Consider the following 23,309-nt stretch of genomic DNA (forward strand, 5'->3'; position numbering starts at 1 on the left):
CTGCTGTTAAGAAAGTAAAGAAAGTTCTATCTGGGCATATAGAATTAGTTGCATTATAGAAATGCTCATATAAGGTAGATTAGCTCATTTCCTGACCTTTGGAGAAAAATTGTCAAAGAGCTTCCTGTATTCTAACCTATTCATTTGTTTTTCCCTTACATGTAGCCCAGAATGCAATGGCTGGTGAAGGAGTGGGCATTAGCCATGACTTAATTAGCCTCGAAATAAGCTCCCCAGATGTTCCAGACTTGACTCTGATTGATCTGCCAGGGATTGCTAGAGTGGCTGTGGGGAATCAGCCACCAGACATTGGAAAACAGGTAAAATATATGTATATTCCGGTAGCATTCTGAAAATCATTTGAATGGATATAATCGTGGTGTATGTCTGCAACAGCAAACCTTACTACCTTAATAAGTAATTTTACCATTACAGTTTTTCATACAGTTTGTCTTTCATTGTCCTCAAACTAACCTTTGCATGCTTCCCATATTGCAAACTTCCTGCTCTTGAGATTGTGGGTTCAGGTTGTCTTTGATGGGGTAGGCAAAAAAGGATGGAAAAGTGAGATCTCTCTGTGGGATTGTTACCTTGCACAACCCCAACAACTTGAAAAACAACCCTTCCCTCACCCCAAAGAAAGTAGCAGAAGACATGAGTGAGGAGTCTATAGTCATTATAATAATAAAAAGGAGGGGTGGGCAGTGGAAGAACATTGTAAAATATTTGTTCAAACCTTATTGCATTGCTAAAGCATTGTGATACTATTTGTAGTGGATTAAAGCTTTTGTCTCAGAGCCAGCTCACATGAAAGGAAGGAAAAATGCGGAATCATCCCTGCTAAGCTTTCTGACAAAGGCTACTCCTAAAACTCTTCTGTATTTCTGGTAGGTTCAAAAATGGCTGACACCACTCCCACTCTTTTCAACAGAGCTTGACCCTCCCTGGGCATGGGGTGGAATCCCAGGGGAAACTCTCTTTATTCTGCTATTAGATAAGTACAAAAACCTTCCATGTGTATGCCTGCACGTGGTGAGAAAACTGATAGCTGCTGAATGCCCGAGGAGACGTGTTTGCACCAGAGAAACCCCATTTCAGCCCCTCCCTTTCTCCTGAGTTAAAAACCCACCTGGAGAGGCTTGTAAAAGAAAAGAACAAAATAAAAAACAGTTTTATTCAAATGCTACAGGCCACTTCTGTCTGAGGCTTTCTCAGCTTTTAGTTACAGGTAAAAATACTCAGTAGGTTACCAGAATACTTCAAAAAGCACCTCAAATAATGTTGGGATGGCACACTTTAAAAATGGTGGTCACCCAGTTGCAAAGAACAGGTGTGTAGGAAAAAACAAACACACAATTAAAAGCTTACAGAGTCTTTTGGCTGGATTGGTGAAGGCAAGTGTTTCTTCATTTATTTATGTTTGGTAGACAATAATAGACCAGTATCAGGAATATACAAATATACAAAACGCACACAAAAGAAACTGAAAGTGTAACTCAAAATCTGACTAAACCAACTTTCCCTAGACTAAACTTCCCAAAGCCAAAGCCCTGGCTTCCTTTGCCTTGAACTCACCAAAGCCCTGGTTGAGAATCAAGCCCCTGCAATTCTGTCTTCCCAGAGCTGCAGTCATCTTCCGGCAGCCTTCCTCCATGGCTGCCTGTGTCCTCCTGCACCTCCAGCCCAGCTTCTTCTAACAAAGAAACCCACCTTCCTCCCAATGGCTCTCTAGGTCACACCCACCTGGTGTGTGATTGGCTAAGCTCTGGAGTTAACCAGTCAGGACAGGGTTCACTTCCAGTTAACTCTTTATGGGAGGAGTGGCTGATCACTACACTGTTATAAGAGACATTTTTGAGACGTTTTGTAACCACAGTTGCATGCAGTGCTCTTTAATAAGGTAGAGTCATCCCTCGCCAACCGCTAGGGTTCCGTTCTGGCAAAACTTCACCATTGGCAAATTCGTGGTTGGTGAGGCATTAAAGTCTATGGGAAACCGGGGGTTAGGGGAACCACGACCACTAAAAGTCTTCGGAGTGGGCGGTATATCAAATATTTCAAATAAATAAATAAATAAAAGACCTAAAAATAAAGGGGGAAATACCAAAAGGATGCTAAAAAAATCACACAAAAAATCCTGTAATATTACCAAGTGTCACCAAGAATGAGAAGATTGAACCTCTGGAAATTTTTTGGAACCCCCCCCCCCAAGTGTCACTCAAAGGCATTTTAAATTGGCAAGGCACAACAAGGGTCACCAAGAGGAATGAGCAGATCAAACCTCTGAACCCCTCAAAATAATGGAACCCCAAAATCACTTGCCAGCTGCAGATACTCAGGTCGTGGTTGGCAAGATCTGTCACAAATTTCCTATTCACACATGCTCAGAACCTCAGTTGATAAAATCGTGGTTGGCAAGGGATGACTGTATTAACTTCTTGAAAAAGAAACCAAGAAGAGGAGTGCTAATTGACCTGATGAGGAGCCAAAATGCAAATTACATTAACTACGTGGTGACACCTAGGCATTTTCCCAAGTTTACTGCGAAGCTTTACTGTGAGTTAGAAGTTGCCCAATAACTTACGCAATAAGAGGTTTTTAAAATCCTGGGTATAAATCAGGCTACAACGTGCAATGAAAAGCCTGAATTGTGTGTGAAGTGCCCCGTTAGCTCCCAGGGACTTGGTGGTAAATCTGGCCGATATGTGGACACACACCCTCCACTCCGGAGGAGATGCAATCTAAAAGCCCTGTGTGAAAAACACTCTAGGGGAGCTTTTCTTCCTTGGCAAATAGCAGTTGTGGGTTGGCCTGATCTGGATCACAAACACAGCAGAGATAGACTTAGATCCCCCTTTCCCCTCCACTACAATCCTAATCTGCGGAGGCCCACCTGATCCAGGGGCTGCTTAAGTTAAGCCCATCAGTGCTAATGGCGGGCTTAATGTAACATGATGTCTGGCCCTGAGTGACAGGAGATGAGATAAGCTGAAGACTTTACTGGCTCCATGTGTATTTTTCAGTGACAGACTGTGCAATAATGAGTTTTGCAGAGAGGACCATACTGTTATATATTGCAATCCACAGGGGCGTAGCTAGAGAAGAGGGGGCCCATGTTCATCCCTCTCTCTGGCGGCCCCTCAGATTGAGGGAGACAATGGAGAAAATAGGAAGGGATGGATCTGGAGGGCCCTCAGGAGCTGGGGGCCCGTGTTCTTTGAACCCTTTCGTTCCATTATAGCTACGCCCCTGGCAATACAGTATTTTAAAAATACAGTTACAAGGGTAAATCTGCAGCCTTAGTAGAAAAGGTTGTATTATTGTTCCAGACCTCAACACTCTCACTGGCTCTACCTATGAGTACTATTGGATAGTATTTAGCACAGCAAAATTATTAAGCAGGACCATCTTGCTCTGAGCGGAGGAGAGACAGGCCCAGTAGAGGCAGCGGCCACCATCCAGTTCCCCATGCTCCAATGCTGGTGGCCCCTTGCTGTTTCCTGTCATGTGCTGAGGGAAGGTGAGAAGAGGCAGACACAGCCTGAGGAGCTGCTACCATTCAGTTCCCATTTTGTACCTGAGGTGGCCCCTCCTTCCCCAAACTGTCACCATGGAGTGACCAGGGACCATCTTCCTCTTAGAGAGGAGAGACAGGAAGAACCTATCAGATGACTCAACAGAAGAGCATAACCTGAAAAGCTCTTAGAGTCTCCATTGCAGGTTGTATAGTTTTTATTGATGCTTATGTAATGCTTTTATGTAAACCACTTCAAGAGGTTTGCCTGAAAAGGAGTATATAAATGCCAAACATTAATTATTGTCTGAATTTTGTTACAGATCATAACCTTGATTAAAAAGTATATTAACAAACAACAAACCATCAATTTGGTAGTGGTGCCAAGTAATGTAGATATTGCAACTACAGAGGCCCTGAAAATGGCTCAAGAGGTCGACCCTCAAGGAGAAAGAACACTTGGTAAATATATTTAAAAATCACTTTGGGGTTTCTTAAAATGGATTGCAGTGGCAGAGAAAAAGGTTATTGAGGCAAAGAATGTTTATTACAAGTTTAGTCTTTTCTGCTAGTTAGTTAGTTAGTTAGTGTGTGTGTGTATGTTTTTAAATCCTAGACTCATAGGAGACGCTCCTGACTAGATACATGACATAACCACAGGATTATTCTCTGGTTAGGTCCATACCAGGATGCACAAAAACACTAACTGGTATTTGTCAGTTAGTGTTCAATCTCTGAATTTGGCTACAGCACAGTGAGGTCCTGACTGAAGCAAAACTCATCACCTCACAATGTAGTGTGTGGTGTTTGAATACACATCCCAAGAACTTTGGCCAGCTGGCCAGTAATAGCCCCTTACCAGTGGATCTGCTCATGTCTAAAAACCTCAGTATGGCAGCTCAGACAGCAGACTGAGTTTTTATTCAGAAGTAATTTTTATTCTGCTTTTTCCTGCTGTGAACTGAACATCTATATAGAGTATTCTGGTAGTAGAAAGGACAATTTGAGATAGTTTGTCCTTCCAAAGATGCTGAAAGGCATAATCTCATATTGTGTGGGAGGAGGCAATGGTTAAACCCCTCCTGTATTCTACCAAAGAAAACCACAGGGCTCTGTGGATGCCAGGAGTCGAAATCGACTTGATGGCACATTTAACCTTTAATGAGGTGCAGTTTTAACCCAAGTAGACCTAAGCAGTGCAAATGCAGCACATAGACAGTAGGCTTGTGCCCGAAACGTTTCGGAGGCCATAATGGAGGCCTCCGAAACATTTCGGCTCCAGGGGCCGTTTCGGTGCTTTGGCACCGGCGGGGGTAGTCCTTTAAGGGTGGGGGAGGGTGCACTTACCCCTCCTGCCGCATATCCCCCGCTGGTGCTCTGTCACGTTGCAGGTGTGCACGCGGCTGTCTGCCGTGCGGGTGCGCGCGTGCGACGGGCGCACACGCGCTTGCTTCTTCCGGCCACTTCCGGCCGATGACAGGAACGGGGCGGCAGGGAGGAACGCTGCGGCCCCAAGGGGCTTAACAGTGACGGAGCGCCGGCAGGGGATATGCGGCGGGAGGGGTAAGTGCACCCTCCCCCGCCCTTAAAGGACTACCCCCGCCGGTGCCGAAGGAACTTCGTGCACATCCCTAATAGACAGTTCTTTACTTCAGTATTTAACACTAACTTTGAGTGGGAAATTGTTTTATCACACTGCATATAATGTCATCAAGTCTGGACAAAAGCCCTCAGATTTTTCCAAGTACCTCAAGGTCAAACTATATATGTTAGGGTTCTGTAACTGGAACTTCCAACATGCAGTTTTTCAAAAAGCAGCTGTGTGGGGTGTGTGGGATTAGATTGGGGTTCTTCAGGGAAGGAGAGTTTAAGTTTTTGCCCACATGTTGATTCCCTGACTTAAATCTTCCCACCTCAAGCTGCTATTAGTCACAGAAGAGAAATTTGCCCATATCTTTTCTTCTCCACAACTGATGCCAACTTCACTGAGAAATCTGATCTGGAGGATGAGAGGGTGAGGGCAGGACACAAGGAAAGGGTTAGATGCTCCCTGCTCCTATGCTGCCCCAGTTCAAATTAGCACCTCCATCCCCCAACAACTTTTTCTTGAAAAATGAAAAAGAGGTTAGGAGTTCCAGCTATGGAACTCCTATGTCACCTCTAGTCTGGCCTTCAATTTTTCTTTCATTGTTACATTCTCTTAAATTTTATTAATGTTGGGTGACCTTTAAACCTCCTTCATGTGGAAATTTTCAAGGAACGAACTATGCTTTGCTATGAGGAACACTTGGAAGTATGGAAGAAGAAAATAGTTTGCTTGCCAAGATCAAAGTATTTTGATGGGTAGACCTTAAGCCCTCCTGGAGGCCCTACCTCCTTACACCAGCAGTGTGGGGAAGGAACCATCATTACTCAGTGGTAAAGAGGGTTCGCTTTGCACATGTTCATAGCACTCCTTCTTTCACTACAGCCCCTAGTCCAGAGATGAGACTTGGCATTCAAAAGAAGTTCAGGAACGAGGCTTTTTTCAGAAGAAGTTCTGAGGAGAAACCTAAGTATGGAGTATACCGCTCTGGGCTCCTTGGAGGAAGAGCGGAATATAAAATGTAAAATTAATAAATAAAATTAATCATTAAAATTATTCTTTCCTTATATGTGTCAATTACTTTACAGGCATCCTGACCAAGCCTGACTTGGTTGACAGGGGAACTGAGACAGAGGTTGTTGACATTGTCCGAAATCAAAGAGTTTCCCTGACGAAAGGATATATGATTGTTAAATGCCGTGGGCAGTGTGACATCAATGATAAAGTGAGCTTGGCAAATGCAATCCAGAAAGAGAGAGAATTTTTTGAAGGTCACGACCATTTCAGGTAGCATTAAAATCAATGCAAACAGAAATACTTGATCATGTTCCCTTTTTGGTGAAAAATACTGCAGAAGAACATGAAAATATGTTACAAATGTCTGCGCTAATTTCATATCCACCAGGCTGTATTTTGGCTTGTACCCTGTCCAGAGGAATCGGGGGTGGGTAGAAAGAGCAATTATGCCTCTTATAGGATGAAGTGGGACTAAATGGAGGACTAATAAATGAATCGTCCACTTATCATTTGACAGAAGATTATGACTTTCATATTCTTACAACTGCAGTGCCTAATTTTTGTGAGGGTTTATCATCACAGCAAAAGTTGTGGCTTCTAGGGGTGTGCACGGAACTGTCTGGCCCGGTTCAGTTCGAGGCCGGACTGGCACTGGCTTTGAATGGAACCAGCCCTGTTCGGTCTGACCCCCATCAAACCCCCCCAGGCCAGGGTCCAGTATGGCACAGGTCCGCGAACTTTTTTTAAAAAATTAAAATTAAAACTACCTACCTGTAGCTCCTTTGGGGGGCTTGCTGTAGCCGCAGGGGGTCCACGAAGGTTACCTCTCCCCCCACCAGCCTCCCTCATCACTGCCGTGGCAGGGTAAAGGTAGTCTTTTTGGCCCTTTGGGGTCTCCGTAAAGCAAGCGGCAGCCATTTTGGCTGCCGCCGCACATGCACAGATGCCCTCTGCGAGGCCCGGGCCTCCTCCCCACGAACCCCCGGACCGAACCGTCGGACCACAGACCACCAGACCGGTTCCGCACATCCCTAGTGGCTTCTAGGGATGTGAAAATGTTCAGATACTCCACTCTTCTCCCACTGTCTCTCTCTCAGAACCCGGTTTTACAAGGGTGGGATGGAAAATGTTTGCACATGTCCCCTTTCCAGCTCAGCACTAATATATGCTCATGTTTGATATGTTTGGTTGGGAGTGGGAAGGAGGGATGGAAATCTCTAGTCTGTTCCATATCCAATCATGGACACCATGGGGGTGGGACTAAACCAGTGTCCTGCCACAGAGATCTCAGTGGAGTAATAGGCAGGTTTTGCTTCTCAGCTGTGTCTTAGGTTGCAGCCTGTTCCCTTTGATGCAGTATGAGCCAGCGAGAATAGAGCCAGGACCTATTTGTGTATCCCTGTTCTGGATCCCATTTCCTAATCATGCTAAAGTGTGGCAAAAATTGGAAACGTTGAACAAAGTGAGAGAATGTTGTGGACGCTCTTTCTCTGCATATCTATATGCAAATTATAGTAGTTTGAGCTTTAATTATATTGATTGTTCCCCGTCAGATCTCTTCTGGAAGAAGGCAGAGCTACTATTCCACTTGTGGCAGAGAGACTTACCCAGGAGCTGATAGAACATATCAGTGTAAGTGAACACTGGTTCATTTAAGAATTTTTGTTTGTATTTTGGAATTGCTGGGTGTCATACCAAAGATACAAAGTAGAAAATGTAACTGCAGATGTCAGTGTACTTGTGTGGAAGTGGTCAGATTCTGACATGGCAGTCTTCAGACTGAAATCAGAGAACACAGAATTTTATTAATTTTGGGTATTTGCATAATTTGGTCGAAAATGGAATCACTTTGTCTACTTTCTCTCTCTCTTTGCTGGGACCAACACATAATGTCAAACTCCTGAAGCTGAAACTCTACAGAACATGCAGCTGAATGTATCTTTCTCCTGACTTTTTTTCCTTTCAGAAATCACTACCAACTTTAGAACAACAAATAAAGCAAAAGCTTGAGAAAGCAAATGTTGAGCTACAGAAATGTGGCCAAGATGTGCCCACAGCTTCGGAAGAACAGATGGTTTTCCTTGTACAAGTATGTACCAATATGGGTTGGGCGATAAGTCAAGTGTTAGTGTTTAAAATATCTGAGTCCTTTATTATAAGCCAGTAATTTTTTAAAATGAAATTGAAAATACTGCATGCACACTCCATATCCTCCTACCCTTTGTAAGATTACATTTACACATAACATTTGGTTGTAAACCTAAATTCTTTCTGCATGATGACTTACATTTGTTCTTTTGAAATGATGCATGTTTTAGCTTGACAGATATATTTTTAAAGAACTATATTATGTCTCTGTACAGAAAATCAAACAATTCAATCAGGAGCTCTTAAATATAGCAGAAGGAGAAGAAGTTTTGATAGATAAGAAAAAACCAAGATTGTTCACACAAGTGCGACAATGTTTTAATAATTGGCAAGAGGAGATTAATGATAATGCACTAAATGGTAAAGTTAGTTTCAAAGACCTTATGCTTTCTCAACATTTCTTCAATGGCTGTTTTTCTTGTTTTTAATTGATTTTAATGTTTTAATGTGATTTTATGGAATTTTATTGTGTTAACATTTGTAAACCACCTTGGAATAATTTTATGAAAGGCACTATATAAATCTAACAATCATTTAATCAATAAAATTGTATTCATTTATCGTTACATTTTTATACCACCTTTCATTGAAACAATCTCAAGGCAGTTTACAAAACAAAATAAAACATGTTGATACTTAGTTTCAGTCAGGGTCAAACAATATATTGAGGTCATTCACACAACCAAAAACTGTTCTACCTGGGTCTGGGAGCTGTGTGTGCTCCCAATGTTTGGTTGTGTGGAAGCAAGGTAAGAGGAAAACCTGGGTAGAAGTGATTGTGTGGAAACAAGGTAGGAGGAAAAGCACAGATTTTCCTTCTACCTTGCTTCCACACAGTCACTTTTCCCCATGTTTTCCTCTTATCTTGCTTCCATACAACCAAAAATTGGGAGCACACACAGCTCCCAAATCCAGGTAGAACACAGTTTTTGATCGTGTGAATGACCTCATTTTGTTAAGCACATCCTTGCTTAATTATTTACTTTTATTTCTTTCATGTGTCACATTAGCCCAGTCTAATAGCCGTGGATAGGTTGCAGCGAGTAAAAACAAAAAACTTAAAACAAAACAACCACTACTACAACAATTAAAAACCAAAAATTTAAAACACATTAAAACACTTCAGTTAAAAACCTCTTTTTAAGCCAGACTAAAAAAAAATTAGTCTTAAGGGCATTTTGAAGGGTATTAATGTTGCTAAGCCTCCAATTTCTGTGGGAAATGAATTCCACAACTTAGGAGCGGCTGAAGAGATGGCTCAATCCTGAGTTGCCACCAAATAGGTGGCAGCTGGAGACAGACCTCTCTCTTAATTGTCTTAATACATGCACAGTGGGGACTGTGTAGAAGAAGGAGTTCTTAGGTAACTTGGTCCTAAGGCAGCACTTTGTATTTTGCCTGGAAACATATTGGCATGCTTGTATTTTCTCAACTACCTAATACCCAGATCCTCACCCACCCCTCCCCAGTGGATTAGAAGTGCACTGTAGGGAGCGGGGTGCTTTAAATCTTTGCTCTTGCCATGGTCTGGTTTGGGTCAAAGCTCCTAACAACTGCTATTTGCTTTGGAAGGGAAGGCTCAAGATGAATTCTGACCCTAATGATACCTTCACAGGTACCCATTCTAACGTGAGTTATTTGCAATATACAGTATATGACACAATTGGGGGAGAGGGCATAGTGGCTCATCCCCATCCCATTCATTTGAAGCCTATTCTGGGAAGAGGAGAATCAGACCTGAGAAGGTTCTTAAATGTGAATGGCCAAGAAATTTAGGACTGACAAAAGGAAGTACTTTTTAATACAATGTGTAATTAACCTATTGAATTCTCTGCCACAAGATGTGGTAACAGCCACCAGCCTGGATGACTTTAAGAAGGATTTAGATAAATACATGGAAGACAGGTCTATCAGTGGCTCCTATTCTGAGGCCTATAGGCCACCTCCAGCTTCAGAGGCAAGATGTCTCGAAATACCAGTTGCAGGGGAGCAATAGCAGGAAAGAGGGCATGCCCTCAGCTCTTCCTGTGGGCTTCCCAGAGGCATCTGCTCTTTGCTTCTGCAGGGGCAGTGGACCCACTTTGATGGTCCACCCCAGGCGCCTTATGGATTCTGATGGTTTTCAGAGGGTTCTTGGGGATGTTCCCAGCAATCTGGTGGGCACCTCTCCAGCGCAGCTCGTTGAGGCTCTGGATGAGATTGCCCTTAAGCGACCTCTCCAGATTCATGGATCCCAGCTTCCTTGGTTTACTCAGGGAGATGAAGCTCCTTAAGAGATGCCTGGAGCGCCGCTGGAGGAAAACTAATGCCAAAATCGACCGAGCACGGTTACTCTTATCTTCAGGAGTATTCTGTGGCAATAAGGGCGGCAAAGTCTGCTCACTTCTCCACTCTTATTGCATCAGCTGACTCTCATCCAGCAGCCTTATTCTAGATTACCCATTCCCTGCTTGGGGATGTGGATCCAATGGAGGTTCCATCTGGCCACTGTGACATGTTTGCTAGATTCTTCACTGATAAGGTCGCTCACCTTCGGTGGGAGTTGGACTCCAATTGCACAAGATCCAATGAGATTTTTTTATTATTTATTTTATTTATTGAAACATTTTTATACCACCCAAAACTTATGTCTCTGGGCGGTTTACAACAGAATAAAAACAAAGTAAAACATTTGTTAAGACAAAAATGGGGGGGGAGACACACACATTGCAACAATTTAAATTTTTTTAAATAATATTTTAAAACAGCATTAAAACCATTAAAACAACATTAATTAAGATATGTGTTTTTAAAGACTTTTTAAAAGCTGTCAGAGATGGAGAGGCGCTTATTTCACTAGGGAGCGCATTCCAAAGCCTCGGGGCAGCAGCGGAGAAGGCCCATCCCTGAGTGGCCACCAGACGAGCCGGTGGCAGCTGCAGATGGACCTCTCCAGCAGATCTCAGTGGGCAGTGGGGTTCATGCTGAAGAAGGCGTTCTCTTAAATACCCAGGGCCCAAACTGTTTAGGGCTTTATAGGTTATAACCAGCACCTTGTATTTTGCGTGGAAACATTTCGGCAGAGATGATGGAGACTTCAACTTGTGGTGTCATATGGGATACTTTTGAGCCTGCTGAGGATGTGGACAGGATTCTCTCTGGTATGGGTGCTGCAACCTGTAGCCAGGACCCTTGCCCTGCCTGGCTTATTAGAGTAGCAGGTGGAAATGTAAGATCCTGGCTTCAGGAGTTGGTGAATTCTTCTCTTTGTGAGGGGTCTGTGCAGGCAGCCTTAAAAGAGGCTGTGGTGTGCAATTTTGAAGAAGACTTCTCTCAGTCCTGAGGTCCTTGATAATTATAGACCAATCTCCAACCTTCCTTTCCTTGCAAAGATTTTGGAGAAGGTTGTATGTGCCCAGCTTGAGAGAGCTCTGGATCAAGCTGATTTTCTAGATCCTTGTCAGTCAGGTTTCAGGCCACGGCATGGCACGGAAACGGCATTGGTCATTCTGGTTGATAACTTGTATCATGGCCTTGATGAGGGTAGCGCCCCTCTCTTGGTCCTTTTAGATCTCTCAGCGGCTTTCAATACCCTCAACCATGGTATCCTTCTGGAGTGCCTGTGCAGGTTAGGTATTGGGGGCACTGTTTTGCAGTGGTTCCATTCCTTCCTTAGTGGGCGCTTTCAGTTGGTGTGAGTTGGTGGTGAGTACTCTGCCCTGTGGCCACTCCTTTGTGGGGTGCCTCAGGGCTTGGTTCTCACACCCATTCTTTTTAACATCTACATGAAAATGCTGGGACAGGTCATCCGTTGATTGGGGGTGAGGTTCCATCAATATGCCAATGATCCTCAATTGTATATTGCAACCCCAGGCCACTCCAGAGATGCCGTTTCTGTGCTTGCCCAGTGTCTGAAGGCTGTCAAGGTCTGGATGGGCCAAAACAAGCTCAGACTGAATCCCTCCAAGACTGAGTTGCTCTTGCTTACTCCTCGATCTGGCCAATTACCGAGTCTGAGTCTCTCCTTGGATGGGGTTGTGCTGCCCCTGAAGGAGGTGGTCTGCGGCTTGGGGGTCTTGGACTCACGGCTTCTACTTGAGCAGCAGGTGGAGGCCGTGGCTAGAGGCGCCTTTGCCCAGTTTTGGCTGGTCCACCAGTTGCGGCCCTATCTCGACCAGCAGGCCTTGACAACGGTAACTCATGTTCTCGTCATCTCTCATCTGGATTACTGTAATGTGCTTTACCTGGGGTTGCCTTTGAAGACGACCCGAAAGCGTCATCTGGTCCAGAATGCAGCAGCCCGCATATGGTAGTGTGATACCTCTCTTGCGGTCGCTGCACTGGTTACCTATTTGCTCCTGGGTCCAATTCAAAGTGCTGGTTTTCACTTTTAAAACCCTTCAGGGCTTAGCACCTGCTTACCTGCAGGACCGCCTCTCCCGGCCAGTCCTGTCCCATACTGTGAGATCTTCTCTGGTTGCCCTTCTTTTGGTCTCTGGTCTTAGAGAGGTCCACAATACTAGGGCCCGTGGAAGGGCTTTCTCTGTTGCTGCCCCTTCACTTTGGAATTCTCTCTCCCCCGCCCCCCAGATTTGGTCTGCTTCCTCCCTTTCAGCCTTCAAAACCTTATTGAAGACATTTCTTTTCCACCAGGCATTTGCCTAATAATAATAACAACAACAACAACAACAACAACAATAATAATCATGGTTTATTTATCCCCCCCTTTAAATCTCGGATGCTGTTCTTGTTTGTACACCGCCCTGAGTCTACGGATTGGGTGGCATATTAAATCTCTTAATAAAATAAATAAATAAATAAATCTAGTGGGCCACTGTGTGAAACAGGATGCTGGACTAAATAGATCTTGGGCCTGATCCAACAGGGATGTTCTTAAATTAATTTGAAATAACCTGGATTATTTCTAGGTTTATTATGGCTGCATCATGCCATAGTTCTGGATGACTAGGCCAGGGCTACAGCATGAAAAGTTGAAGATAAGTAGCAGGGAGCTTTGTTCTTTGAATATCCTACATAGGGACATTTTCCTAAGGACAATCATACATATGTTTCATATTTCAAAGTCTACATACAATAATGTGTTTTTACAGGGACCATCATGACTGCCCTTAGCTGGATAGGGGCCGGGGACATTAGGCTGAATTATTAATACTATTAATTAATATGAACTGTTTTAACATTGCAGTAAGAGATATTATGAAGGAAGAAGTTCAGAGCTTTGAAAATAAATTTCGTGGTAAAGAACTTCCAGGATTTATCAATTACAAGACTTTTGAGGCTATTGTAAAACAGCACATTATTAAGCTAAAATCGCCAGCTCTTGAGCTATTGAAGGATATAGCAGGTGAGTTTCATAGTTAAATATCTGGGTGCTTCTTTCAAAATCTCATTTATGAGAAGTGGCTGACAACATGATTAATGAAGAGCTTGCATAATAAGCAAAGTTGTCCTAGAACAAGAAGATTGCAAAGTTGTGCTAAAAAAGATTTGTAGAATTCTGCAAAATTTCAGTTAGAAACAAATGAAAAGTGCTACAGTCGAGTAGTGTTGCTCAAAGGTGCTTGCAGTAGCACAACACTAGTGTGGAATGCAGGCTTCATACTTGGTGCAAGTAGGTAGCGCAACAGCTTTGCGCTAGCAGTTGGTTTAGTCAAGATGTCAGCTGGTGTTTTTGTGTATGGCCCTGTGACATAGTTTCGTCCGGAATATCTCAGTTCATACAGAAGGAAAAACCAAAATAGTTTTAAAATCAAATATTCTTTCTTGTTGTTGAAGATATTTTCTTTGGTTCACAAAAGTGGTTCAATGAAAAATACAATTTAAGTGATTCTTATGAAAAACAGATTTTCCATGTTTGTTTACTGTATGATTACTATCATGCAGAGCTGTGCTTGTTTACTTCTTGTACTTTTTTGTTTACTTTGTGCAGTTCTCTAGAACTTTCCTTGCTGCTCCCAGCAGCAGGCCTGCAAGAAGTAGAGAGAAGCCTATAGTAAAAGAAATTAATTTGCACATAATACTAAGTGGAAAGTTCAGAGTGGGGGTGTGGGGAATTCCAGAAATGCATTTAAATGATGAACATATATTGACAGCTTCTTGTTTGTTTCTCTCAGATCACAGAACAAGTTATGTGAGCACTTATATTTTTGGTATCACCATAACTTTTTGAGTACCTAGTGTATAGACAAGATATACAAGCATTTGATTCGTGAGCATTTGATTTGTGTGATGCCAGTACTGGGCTTCAGCTGGTTTGGACAATACTTTACTAGCCCATGCTATTAGGAAAGGAAAGGAGCATGCAAAGAGTGTGCCCATCATGATGACATCCTGATGCCCTCTCAGCATGTCCCTTTGTCACATGGGGGGATGGTTCATTTGAATAGCCCTCTCTACACACTTATTTGTTTAAAGCAGGGATTTTCAAACTTGGGTCCTCAGGTGTTATTGGACTTCAACTCCCATAATCCCCAGCCTCAGTGGCCTTTGCTTGAGAGTGCTTTCCCCTTCCCACTGAGCAATTGCAGTTGTAACAAGTATTTGAAGTGTGAGTAGAGCCCTCCCCGCACCTGACAAAGAGGGGAGAGAGCTGGGACATCCTGTGAGGTTGTCATGACAGGTATATTCTCTATGGATCACTTTCCTAATTACATGAGAAGATCTCTTCTGAACCTGCCCTTACTGTAGGCATATATAATGTGAAAAAAGAGAAATGTCAAAGTTCCTCGACATTCGGTAGGTGGAGTTTTCCCCACAATTGGAGGAGGTGAAGAGAAAGGAAGAGAAGTATGGTGCCGCTGTGCCTTGCTCCTTCTCTGCTGTTTGCACAGATCTCTTGGTTCCAAGAGCCCTATTTGGACATGATGTTGTACATAGTTTTGTGTGAATAACTATGCACACATTCATTTTAAATGTGAACCTGGATAGAGGGCCCCTTCAAATGCTGAGTACAGAGAAGTCTATCACTGTACTTACATTGAACACAGTGTGAACGTGCATACAGATCTGTACATGCATACACTGCACACAAATTGCACTTGCATTGACCTTGGCATGTGAAGAGGGATAATATACATGTATGTTAAGAATTGGTGCCAAGAGTCTAGATCTGGGCCCCTAATGCTGAGCCTCCCAGTTACTGAACAATGTATTATTTCTTTGCTCAACTGCTAGGGAGTTACAGCCATACGAAAGCTTCTGGCTTCCATAAAGCTTCCATACTAAAGCTTCTACTAAAGCCCTACCCACCTGTTTTCCAGAACTTGTGCGGGAAAACTTTACCCAAGTGGCCTACCAACACTTCCATTGTTTTTACTATCTTCTTAGAGCTACTCAGGTAAGTGGCGATATTATTTGTCATACCATGAATACAGTTTCTTCCAGACAATGAAAGAAGCTGCCAAAAATCTGCAAAATCAGTACAAGCATTATATAATTGTGTTTGCCACTATCCCATAGAAGGACTCAGCTGGCAAGATCAGCCCAGTGTCTTTTGTTTGGTTCTCTTTCAGGGCACTGTTGCTGGTCTAAAGGAAGCATAGTTTCCTGGAAAGCAGAGTTTCCTCCACTGGGGGGCATATTCCTATTTTCATCTAAAACACTTACCTCTCTCTTTCCCTCCCCTGTTATGCATACAGATCTGTACATGCATACATTGCACACAGATTGCACTTGCATTGACCTTGGCATGTGAAGAGGGATAATATACATGTATGTTAAGAAGTGGTGCCAAGAGGACAGAGTCTAGTCCTGGGTCCCTAATGGATGAAGCTGTTTTGTCTGCATGTGGACTGCCTGGCTGCAAAATTTTAAATGGTGACACTAGCAGCACCACTGTGGACAGGCAGCAGAAAAGAGGGACTGAGAAGTTCAGGGAATGTGGTTGGTGGGCAGCAGCTGCCAATGAATACTGGCAAGAGGTGACTCACCAGAGGCCCAGCATCATCCAGCATGGCAGCTTTGCTGGCTTCTCCATGATCCCCTCTGTCCTGCCAGCTTGCATGTAGTGAACCCACCACTGTGCATTGCTGATTCTCAGCCCATCGTGAACCCAAACACATCACTGACCCTCAGCAGTGGGTTTCTGATCTTGCAGAGCCCTTATGAAATAAAAGCAGTGCTTGGAAATCTAGCACAACAGTATGCAGGTGGGGGGAAAGGAGAAGTTGTGAGGGCTCTCATCAAGGGCATGCTTCATGGGGATTTCAGCCACTCTATTTAGAATCTACTCTTTTAACTCCTCTGGGATTAAAAAAATGATTTATTTATTTTTTAATCACGCAGAACAATATTGAAGATATAAAGCTGAAGCAAGAGGAGGAAGCAGAATATATGATCAACACTCAATTTAAACTGGAACATGTGGTATACTGCCAGGATAACATTTATAGTACAGATTTAAACAATGTTAGAGAGAAAGCCAAGGAATCCAGACCATATGTGGCAGCTCTCCAAAGTCCAGGGACTGCTCTTGGAAAGCATTGCTCCATGAAGGAAATGGCTTACCACTTAGATGCCTACTTCAGAGTGAGGTTTTTTAAAAATTTTATATTTTTTCTAGCATCAATTTCTTGCAAATTTATGTCACATACAAGCCTATTCCTAGAAAAATGGAGAAATACAGTAGACCCCCTATTATTCAAAACTGTGCATTGAACCTTGTTTTTATCTAGATTGATATCCTCTGCCATCCATCCACACAGTGGTTGACATCCAGACTAACACTGTATTTTTTCAGACAAAAATGTTCTGCTCACACAAGGGAACAGTGATTTTTGTCAGTCTTCCCTCTGCAGCATACTGTGCCTCCCAGAAACATGTCTCTAAGGGTCCTGCAACCCAGAGACATTTTTTTTTTTTTTTTGGATGCACAGTGGGCTGCAGATAGAAGGGGAGATTGGCAAAAATTGCCTCTCCCCCACTGTGTGTATGCAACATTTTTTCCATGTGCACCCTGTTAGTCTGGATATCAGCCACCATGATTTATAAGGAATAAAATTAGTTTGAACCCTGATTTATTTATTTGATTTTTATACCGCTCTTCCAAAATGGCTCCGGGCAGTTTACAATTAAAACAAACCATTAAAACAGTAAAGGGCTAAAACAAAAATTAAAAAACAATATAACAACAATTAACAATTTAAAAACGTTTTAAAACAACAATTAAACAATCACAATATTTAAAAACCCTGAAACCGGGTTAGAATATTAAAACCGATTTAAAAACCCTGGAAAGCCAGGCCAGATACGTTTTAAGGGCTGTGATTTGGGGTTTCTCCCTCTAAAGTAACTTGTTCTTTAAAAGAAACTCTTTTTTGTGGGTAGGATAAAAAATGGAAAAGCAAGCAAGAAAGGGAAACACAGAACAATGTATGTAGTAGTTCACAAGACAACTAGTACATAAACTGTTCTGCCATCCCCCCACTGTCCTGCTTTTGCAACTGGTTATGCCTCCCTAAGGATTTAATGCTAAACAGGTAGCCAGGACAATGAGACAAAACCCTTCAATTTGACTGGATCCAAATGCAGATTTCCCTTTTCGAATCTGTGGGGGGGAAATGACATTATTTCTTAGGAACATAGGAAAGTAGCTTCTACAGACTCAGACCATTGGTCCATCTAGCTCAGTATTGTCTACTCTACACAGACTGGCAGTGGCTTTTCCAAGGTTACAGACAGGAGTCTCTCTCAGCCCTATCTTGGAGTCGCCAGGGAGGGAACTTGGAACCTTCTGGGAAGAGCATCTGAATGCTTGCATGCAGAATGGCCTCATCCACTGAGTGCTCACATGTATGCTCATGAAGCCCCATATATTCTTTCTTCTGAACTTATCCTGGAATTAGGGGAGAATAATTATCTTAATTACTTTGTGTTTGGGGGGGAGTGTTTCCCATTATGTGTAGAGCAATTCAAAAAGGTTCAGTATGCAAAATGTTTGAGAATACCTCCTTTTAATAAACAGACTCTCAGCATAAAAAGTATCTCAGTATTTTTTAAAAAATACATTTGTTTATTATCTTATATCCTATATTTAAATGAGGCTCTTCTAACCATACTGTGGCTTCATTATAAACAAGCCAAAAGTCACATGGAATTCAGACGGGAATACCAATCCAGGTGGCATTTTGCTTATTCTGTACTAACCCTGAATTGCTAAAAGCATAATACTCAACATTTTCAAAAGTTTCACTAAGGGCATATCGATGTACACCTTTCAGAAGTTCATCCAGAGTTCAGAAGTGCATCCAGAGCATGTACTTGATGGTGTTAGTATTGCTCTGGTTATCTCCCTGTCCCTGGCAATCCACTTTACAGCATGCCGACTTATTTTTAATACAGATTTTGAATGTGTGTCTAGCCCTATTCCAACATTCTATTGCATGAGTGTACATATGTCTACACACTCGTACACGTTTTTGTGCAATGACTGTATCTGGGTTCATTTTAAAAAGTGAACCTGGATACAGGCCCCTGAAATGTATGGTACAGATAAGGAAGCATACTGTTATGCCCAGGTTCAACATAATGTGTGAATAACTGTACCCGTGTACAGTGAACACTCTCATATAAACATTGAATGTAAAATGTGAATAGGGATTCTATTGCTTTAGAATGTTGGACACTCCAATGCACTGACCCTTTACAGCCAGAAAATGTGGCCAGCATTCTGAATTTGTATTGAATGTCTCAACTACAGTTGCCAGAGTCCCATATGGGACCAGATACAGGGGCTACTTCAATGCAGAGTGTTTATTTATTTTATTTATTTATTGTTGCATTTATATACCGCCTTTCATTAAAAACAATTGCAAGGCAGTTCACAGAAGTTAAAAACACACAATAAAATGACGACAAAAGTATTAAGCTAAAAATATAAAAACAAACCAAATTTAAAATCTATAAAATACAAGCATAAAAACAATAGACAGATAAAAACACATAGAAGCAGCAATAAAAACAATTATGTAAAAGCCTGGATAAAAAGCCAAGATTTAAAAAGCTTTCTAAAAGCTGTAATGGAGTCTAAGGAGCGAATAGCCACTGGGAGAGCATTCCAAAGTCTGGGGGCAGCAACAGAGAAGGCCCTGTCCTGACGGACAGATGGCAACATGTTCAGACGGCATTGCTAGGAGAGAATGAATGAATGTTCTGTCTAGCCCTGGCCTGCTACCTTTTTACTGTTGATCTGTTTGGTCATGGGATGAAAGTGAAAGTGAATGATACTTACTCTGCTTCTAGTTTTGGCTTTGTTTCTGTTATGTTTGGAAGCTCACTCTTACTTTTCTTGAACAATAACCACATGTTGAAATTGTACCCTTTGTAATAATAGTCAGTCATTTGCAATGCTTTCTGATTTCTGCCTGATCACACAACTTTCATTCTATTTTCAGAGTACAGGAAACCGCCTTGGTACCCAGATTCCTCTGATCATTCAAATGTATGTTCTCAAAGATTATGCCGAGAAGTTACAGAATGCAATGCTACAGCTCTTGCAGGATAAAGATCAGTTTGGCGTTCTTCTTCAGGAGAGAAAAGATGCTGCCAATATGAGGAACACTATTAAGGAAAGAATCAAGCGTCTCAGCATGGCTCGACGGCGCTTAGCAAAGTTCCCTATTTAAACAAGGAGGATTTGAATGAAAATAGAAAGGAATTCTTTCTCCTCCTGCAGCAGATATCAGAGGTCTCTGCTTAGTGCTTAAATAAATGAGTCATGTTCTAGAATGTCCTAATCAACCAGTAAAAATAATTTAAACATATTAATATAACCAACATTAGACTTGAAGAAAACCATATTTATGAGTAGCAAAGAGGGAGTGGTCCAAAGGAATATGCATTCATGTACTACTTGCATGTGTTCAAAGTGTTTCATAAATGTAAAAGAAATTATTATTATTATTATTATTTAACTGCCAGCCAATTGTACTTTTCTCCTATTTAAGTCACACAATGAGTTGGTCTGGACATTCTGCCCCCCCATGTGATTATATGGCAGTGGGATAGCAGGATGTGTGCATAAGGTGCTCCCCACAGGGCCAAATTATGACATGCTGAGGCCCTAAGCCAGAGGTTGGCAAACATTTGGGCTGGAAGGCCACATACTTGAAATAATTTGAATGGTGGGCCACCTCCACCTCCTCCTGTTGTCTGCCAGCTTCTCCTCTTCCCGTTGCTGATGTCTGGCAACAGCGATAGTCGCCACCACCCACCTTCTGCTGTGGTCTGGCAGCAGCAATAGCTGCCTCCACTGTCACTGTCAACCTCCTCTCCTTTTGCCGCCACCATGGCCTTTAGCCTGTGTGTCTGTTTCTGCCACAGCCAGCTAGGGCTGCTGTGATGCATCGTAATGACAACACCCTGCTGGTGGCATTGTTACAGTGTGCTGCAGCAGCCATGCAGGCCAAAGGCCATGGCAACAGCAAAAGAGGGGAGGATGTGACAGCGGACAGCAGTGAGGCAACAGGGGCCGGATGACAGCAAGGCTACATGGGTCAGAGGACCTGAGGGCCTCCTCTCACCCACAGGTTGTAGTTTGCCCACCTGTGCCCTAAGCTTTGTCAAGCAGCTGAGCTGTGGGCAGCAGTCAGTAAGGTACAGTGTGTCGTCAAGTGAATTTCGACTCCTGGCACCCACAGAGCCCTGTGGTTTTCTTTGGTAGAATACAGGAGGGGTTTACCATTGCCTCCTCCCACGCAGTATGAGATGATGCCTTTCAGCATCTTCCTATATCGCTGCTGCCCAGTATAGTACCAGCGGGGATTCGAACCGGCAACCTTCTGCTTGTTAGGGCACAAATTCAAAAGACTGGGAGATTTAGGAGCTCACCAGGAGTAAAGCCAGGCAGGCAGTGGGAGCCAGGAGGGTTAGACTGAAGCCAGCAGTCAGGAACATACCTAGGATCAGAGCTAAGTAGTCACCAGGAGCCAGAAGGCCAGACAGGAGACAGGAACTAAGAACAAGCCAAGAATCAAGCCAAACATGTAATCAGTAGCCTGAGGATTGGGCAGGTAATCAGGAGTTCAAAAACACACAAGGGTCAAACTAATCAGACAGGAGAAATAACAACTGCATCAGATCAAGAGAAGCTTGATACTGAGGCAAGAGCAGCTTCAGACAGGAAAGGAAAAGGAAAAATCATGCCATTGAGTCCGTGTCGACTCCTGGCGACCACAGAGCCATATGGTTTAAGGAGTTTCCTATATTTTGGGAAACACACCAGCGGGGATTCAAACTAGCAACCTCTTGCTCCCTAGTCAAGTCACTTCCCTGCTACATCATTAGGTGGCAGCCTCTTATTCTTCCTGTCTGCAGGCAAGCCAGGAACAAGCTTCACAGGGTGTGGCCAGCAGAGGGTTTGGAAAGCTCCAGAGCTGCTGCAGTGTAGCAGGTCACCCTTAGGGGCAGCATGGAGCAGAGTCCATTCCACAGGGGACCTCTGACAGATTTTAAAGGGCCCATAGCACTACAAAATGGGTTGGAAGTCCCACCCTAGTGTGGCACTGCTCATGCCTCTTCAGCACTGAAGAGGCGAACACTGCCTGTAATCATGATGGTGGGTATTGATCTAAACTGGGCCCTGGTGTAATAAAATTTCTGCATTACTTCGTTCTGCACAGATTTATAAACTCAATATTATGCATAGCCAAATAAGTATATTTTTTGTCGTACCAGAAAAATAATATCTGTTTTAGAGTCCTTTCCCCCATTCTTTATTTTTCAACCAATTACATAAAACTTGAAATATAATTATTTTTTGGTATTCAGAGGCCCCTCAAAATTAGAGGCCTTACACGGTAGCTTATTTAGCTTGTGCCTAAATCCAGCACTGCCGCCCCATGTTCACTGAGCCAGCTGGGACATATCTTCTGAACCAGAAGTATGTAAAAGGTGGTTTCTATATCTGTAAAATAAAATATATATCCTGCAAAGATGTCATTTTGAACTAGTTCTAGATATGATAAAATTTCTCAATTTGAAAAAGTTGACCAGAAATAAACTGCATCCCTACACACACATAAACACAGTGAAAACTTTGAGATTATAACTTGTATTATGCTTTTAGCGCTGTATGTTTTGTATGTTGCATTTTTTATTCCCCCCTCCCATGTTTTAGCTCTTTGAAGACTGTGAATTTCAGGTTTGCTGTATTATTAACCCTTTAAAAATAAAGCTTTCATTACTGCACTTACTTTAAACCATTATTTCCCCCCTTATTCTTGGTCTGAGATTTTCATTTCTATTTCCCTATAGGTATTAGATTACAATTTACTTGAAGTTACAACATGGTCTATAAAATGCTTGTGAAGTAAAACATGAATAAACAAGAGTCTGTATTGAAAAAAACAAGGCTGAGCCCAGGAGCAGTGGGGGAATTATGCATGGTGTGGATGTGCCATGAGGGCAGTTGAAGGCAATGTTGTTTACAGGAGAATATGAAGCAGCATGTCCATCAGGGAAAGACCAGATCTACGATTACTTCCATTGTTACACATGAAGTTTCCTAACATTTGAACAGGCCTGCACAACATAAGGCCTGAGAGCCGAATCCAGCCATTGAGGACTCTTTTGATGACCCCCAGAAAGAAATATCCTGTAGCAACATCAGGAGACATAAAGAGCACTTGGAAGGTCCTGCTGATGAGCAAAAGTAGCTCAATGCATTTGGCCACTTGAAACCAAATGTCCCCAGTCCCTGGGCTGGAGCCCACAGACACCACCTGTCTTTTCCCTGGCCTTTCCCGCCCCAACTCCAAAACTGCCACCTCACTTTCATTAATATTTTTAATAATTAATTTTAATTATCATTTATGCACTGAAAATTGACCCTGGCCCCCCGCACACCAAATAATGGTTGGTTCCGGCCTATAGGGGCATTTGAATTGTACACACCTGTATAGAAAAATGGACATGCATTTTGTAAAGGTTTTTCCAAAAATTGGGCCAAGTTACTCTCAAAAGATTGCAGCTTTTGTCATTATCAGCCTGCTAATACTTTTAGGAGATTCCATGGTAAGGGTGTAGGTAGGTGGTAGTTTCCTTCACTGT

At 42.8% G+C, this 23,309-nt stretch overlaps 1 protein-coding gene across 6 annotated transcripts in view; it reads left to right on the forward strand.

The window, feature by feature from the left end:
* The window catches only part of LOC128351542 (interferon-induced GTP-binding protein Mx-like), a 42,002-nt gene extending 19,554 nt beyond the window's left edge, over positions 1-22,448 (forward strand). For 4 of the 6 annotated variants that reach the window (XM_053311189.1, XM_053311192.1, XM_053311190.1 and 1 more), the window contains 10 exons: positions 166-320; positions 3,838-3,976; positions 6,188-6,386; positions 7,670-7,748; positions 8,083-8,205; positions 8,480-8,624; positions 13,450-13,608; positions 15,524-15,600; positions 16,548-16,790; positions 19,655-22,448. In XM_053311189.1, coding sequence (XP_053167164.1) covers positions 166-320; positions 3,838-3,976; positions 6,188-6,386; positions 7,670-7,748; positions 8,083-8,205; positions 8,480-8,624; positions 13,450-13,608; positions 15,524-15,600; positions 16,548-16,790; positions 19,655-19,885 — 1,550 coding nt within the window. In that variant the 3' untranslated portion in view covers positions 19,886-22,448. Of the gene's footprint in view, positions 1-165; positions 321-3,837; positions 3,977-6,187; positions 6,387-7,669; positions 7,749-8,082; positions 8,206-8,479; positions 8,625-13,449; positions 13,609-15,523; positions 15,601-16,547; positions 16,796-19,654 lie in introns of all 6 variants that reach the window. The other 2 variants (XM_053311193.1, XM_053311194.1) reach the window with 2 other exon arrangements.
* The last annotated feature ends 861 nt before the right edge of the window (positions 22,449-23,309 follow it).

Source organism: Hemicordylus capensis, chromosome 3, assembly GCF_027244095.1.
Source record: "Hemicordylus capensis ecotype Gifberg chromosome 3, rHemCap1.1.pri, whole genome shotgun sequence".
Classification (NCBI taxonomy): domain Eukaryota; kingdom Metazoa; phylum Chordata; class Lepidosauria; order Squamata; family Cordylidae; genus Hemicordylus; species Hemicordylus capensis.